This window comes from Gymnodraco acuticeps, unplaced genomic scaffold, assembly GCF_902827175.1.
Source record: "Gymnodraco acuticeps unplaced genomic scaffold, fGymAcu1.1, whole genome shotgun sequence".
NCBI lineage: Eukaryota > Metazoa > Chordata > Actinopteri > Perciformes > Bathydraconidae > Gymnodraco > Gymnodraco acuticeps.
In genome coordinates, this window is record NW_022990251.1 from 116,506 (window position 1) to 119,246 (window position 2,741).

At 45.3% G+C, this 2,741-nt stretch overlaps 1 protein-coding gene across 1 annotated transcript in view; it reads right to left on the reverse strand.

Moving 5' to 3' along the window:
- Nucleotides 1–447: 447 nt before the first annotated feature.
- dnah2 (dynein, axonemal, heavy chain 2) overlaps nucleotides 448–2,741 on the reverse strand; it is a gene marked incomplete in the record, with an annotated part of 33,542 nt that continues 31,248 nt past the window's right edge. Inside the window, 4 exon segments of the mRNA XM_034220549.1 lie at nucleotides 448–843; nucleotides 979–1,129; nucleotides 1,912–1,986; nucleotides 2,456–2,632. Of these exon segments, the coding sequence (XP_034076440.1) occupies nucleotides 689–843; nucleotides 979–1,129; nucleotides 1,912–1,986; nucleotides 2,456–2,632 (558 nt within the window).

The following is a 2,741-nucleotide window of genomic DNA, read 5'->3' on the forward strand; positions in this document are numbered from 1 at the left end:
AATTCAACTCATATTTTGAACATATTATCTACAGCCCAGGACTATCATCACACATTCCACAACAGCTAATCAGATTACTAGAGAATTCAATGAGAACAGCAGACAGTTAGATGACCAGACAGACACTTGATCCAGATGTTGCAATAAGCAAGTTTCCAGTGAAACACTTACCAGAAGGAGACTATTCCCTGTGTATGTGTGTGTGTGTGTGTGTGTGTGTGTGTGTGTGTGTGTGTGTGTCGTTTGTTGAGGTTTGAGCAGGGTAAAAAGGGGGTCAGTGTGGAAAGACTGATGCCGGTCTGTAAAGAGGCTGACAGACGAGACTAAAAAGGAAATGAAGATACAAAGAAGCCTTACCAGAATTGAGTCAGACCAACTTCAAAGTATCAAAGAATGACTCATTGTCAGAGGCCAGGTGTGGTGACCTGTTTCATAGAATGCAAAACATTTGAGAAGTAACACAGTGTTTTAATTTAAAATACATTTTGCAGTGTATTGAAGCCTTGAGTCCATTTCAATCCAGTAACAAACAGCTCTAACAATAAATAATATTCCTCAGTAAAAAATAGTCAGTGGTTGTGTGTGTGTGAGAGAGAGAGAGAGAGAGAGAGAGAGAGAGAGAGAGAGAGAGTGTGTGTGTGTGTGTGTGTGTGTGTGTGTGTGTGTGTGTGTGTGTGTGTTAAAGCATTTAGTTGTCCAGGCTCAAGAGTAGAGCAGTCCCTCTCTTGATCCAATGGTCCGGGGTCACAGCTCCAGATTTGAGTTCTATACCGACCACAAAAGAAGGCCGGCCTGATCCCCCCGAACGCACCGGGAAGTAGTAACACGGACACAGGTACACACCTGCACACACAAGAGAAACAGACAGAGTTGAGACCACAGTGCATGACATCACGGACTATATACAAAGAGATGGAGAAAATCAGAACTGATGATGAATAGTGCAGAAATACCCCCCAAAAGTCCCAAACTACTCACCCTTGGCCGCCTTCTTGCGGTTCTCCACAGGCTTGAAGTGGATGGTTGGGATGGGGCAGACCATCTGCATGGGCTCAGCCTCCACCAGACAGGAGTTCCTCTTGTCCCAACCAGCCCCCTCCAAGAACAAACCTCGGACAAATACTCCATCCTGTAGGGGGAGGCAGGGAGTGAGTAGGGAAACAAGGGAGAAAAGGGAGGGGGGAATCATGAAGTATAAGGTGAGATATTAACACTTGGTTGGAGGTCACATTTCGTAAACAATGTTTATGACACACAGTCATGCCAATTAGTTAATGTAAAGTGGGAGGGGTGAAAACAAAGGAAAGATAAAGGCTGCAGGGGAGAGGAAGGAAAGAGGAGAGAGGGAAGAGCAGGGAGGAAAGGGAAGAGAACAAAATGAGATTGGTGAAAAACACAGAGTGGGAAGCAGTAGGTCATGAGAGGGAGAGTGAAGTAAGAGAACTGCCAAAGAGAAAGATGGAGGGAAGGAGGGGGAAGAGAGACAGGACACAAGAAGAAGGAGGGGAAGAGAAGAACAAACAAGGAAAGATAAGCTCTGACATAAGTCAAGAGTCAGAGAGCTTAAAAGAAGCAAGAAGGAAGCAGGAAGAATGAAACAAGATGAAGTGAGTGAGAAAAAAAGAGCTACAATGACAGACATTCTGAGGGGGGAGCAACAAGACCAATTAAACATCGTCTCACAGAGTCAAAGTGCTTTGTAAGAGAATCCAAATGGAAGAGCAGGTTTGAGGATAAGCTTTGAATGATAATGCGCTTTTCAGGAAAAAAGAGTCAATGTTTGAGTGGAAATGAAAAATGTGATGAAAAGTGCCGATGACAGATGAAAGCTAATGACTCTGAACAAAAGTGGTCTGATGGTAAGTGTATGGAAATCTTTATGGAAATAGAAGTGTGTGTGGAGGGAGTCACCTTGGGCGGGTAGAGGAGGTTGCTGTTGTCCACAGTGGACACGGTGAACTCCCAAGACAGCGTGTCCACTGATATCTGAAACACCAGAGGGACAAGAGTTTATTAACAAGGCAAGAAGGACATTTCCATTCATTGCAAGCAGAGACATATTTAAATAGTACTAAACAGTAAGTGTTAATGCATGCATGTTAAATATATATTGCTTGAGGCAGCTAATGTGCAGTTAAGTGCAGTGGTTGTTGGCTGTGAGATGCTGAGAGGCTGAGATGAATGTATGGACTCAACAGAGCGAGAGAAAGGGGAACTCAGCAGGTGCTTTATGCCAAAGCAGCACAGGGGGAGAGTGCAATGTGTTTCCCAGGCTTTTTTTCTGTGTATTATGTGTGCTAGGAACATTAAACAGAACTTAAACTATATTTAACATCTTGTAGTTTTGATAATTGTTTCACAGTTTAAGCTTCTGTACACATATGTCGTTCACATATTTCCTAATGTAGTGAGACTGTCTTCCTGCCTATGTGGATGCGGGTGTGTGAACTCTCACGTTGTGCTGTCGAGCAGAGGACTGCAGCACAGCGGTGAGGAAACCGTTGGGAAAGGTGAAGGCGGAGAGCCAGAACAGGGTGGGGGGCTGGGCCGTCAGTGCCCACTGTGCAAACTGATTGACTCGCTGGCAAAGATCCCGGGTCCACGCTGCCAGGGGCTTCAGTGAGGGGTACGCCTGGTGGACAGAGAGAGAGAGGAGGGAGGGAGGGAGGGGAGAGAGAGAGAGAGAGAGAGGGAGGGAGATAGAGAGAGAGAGAGAGAGAGAGAGAGCTAGATATAGAGAT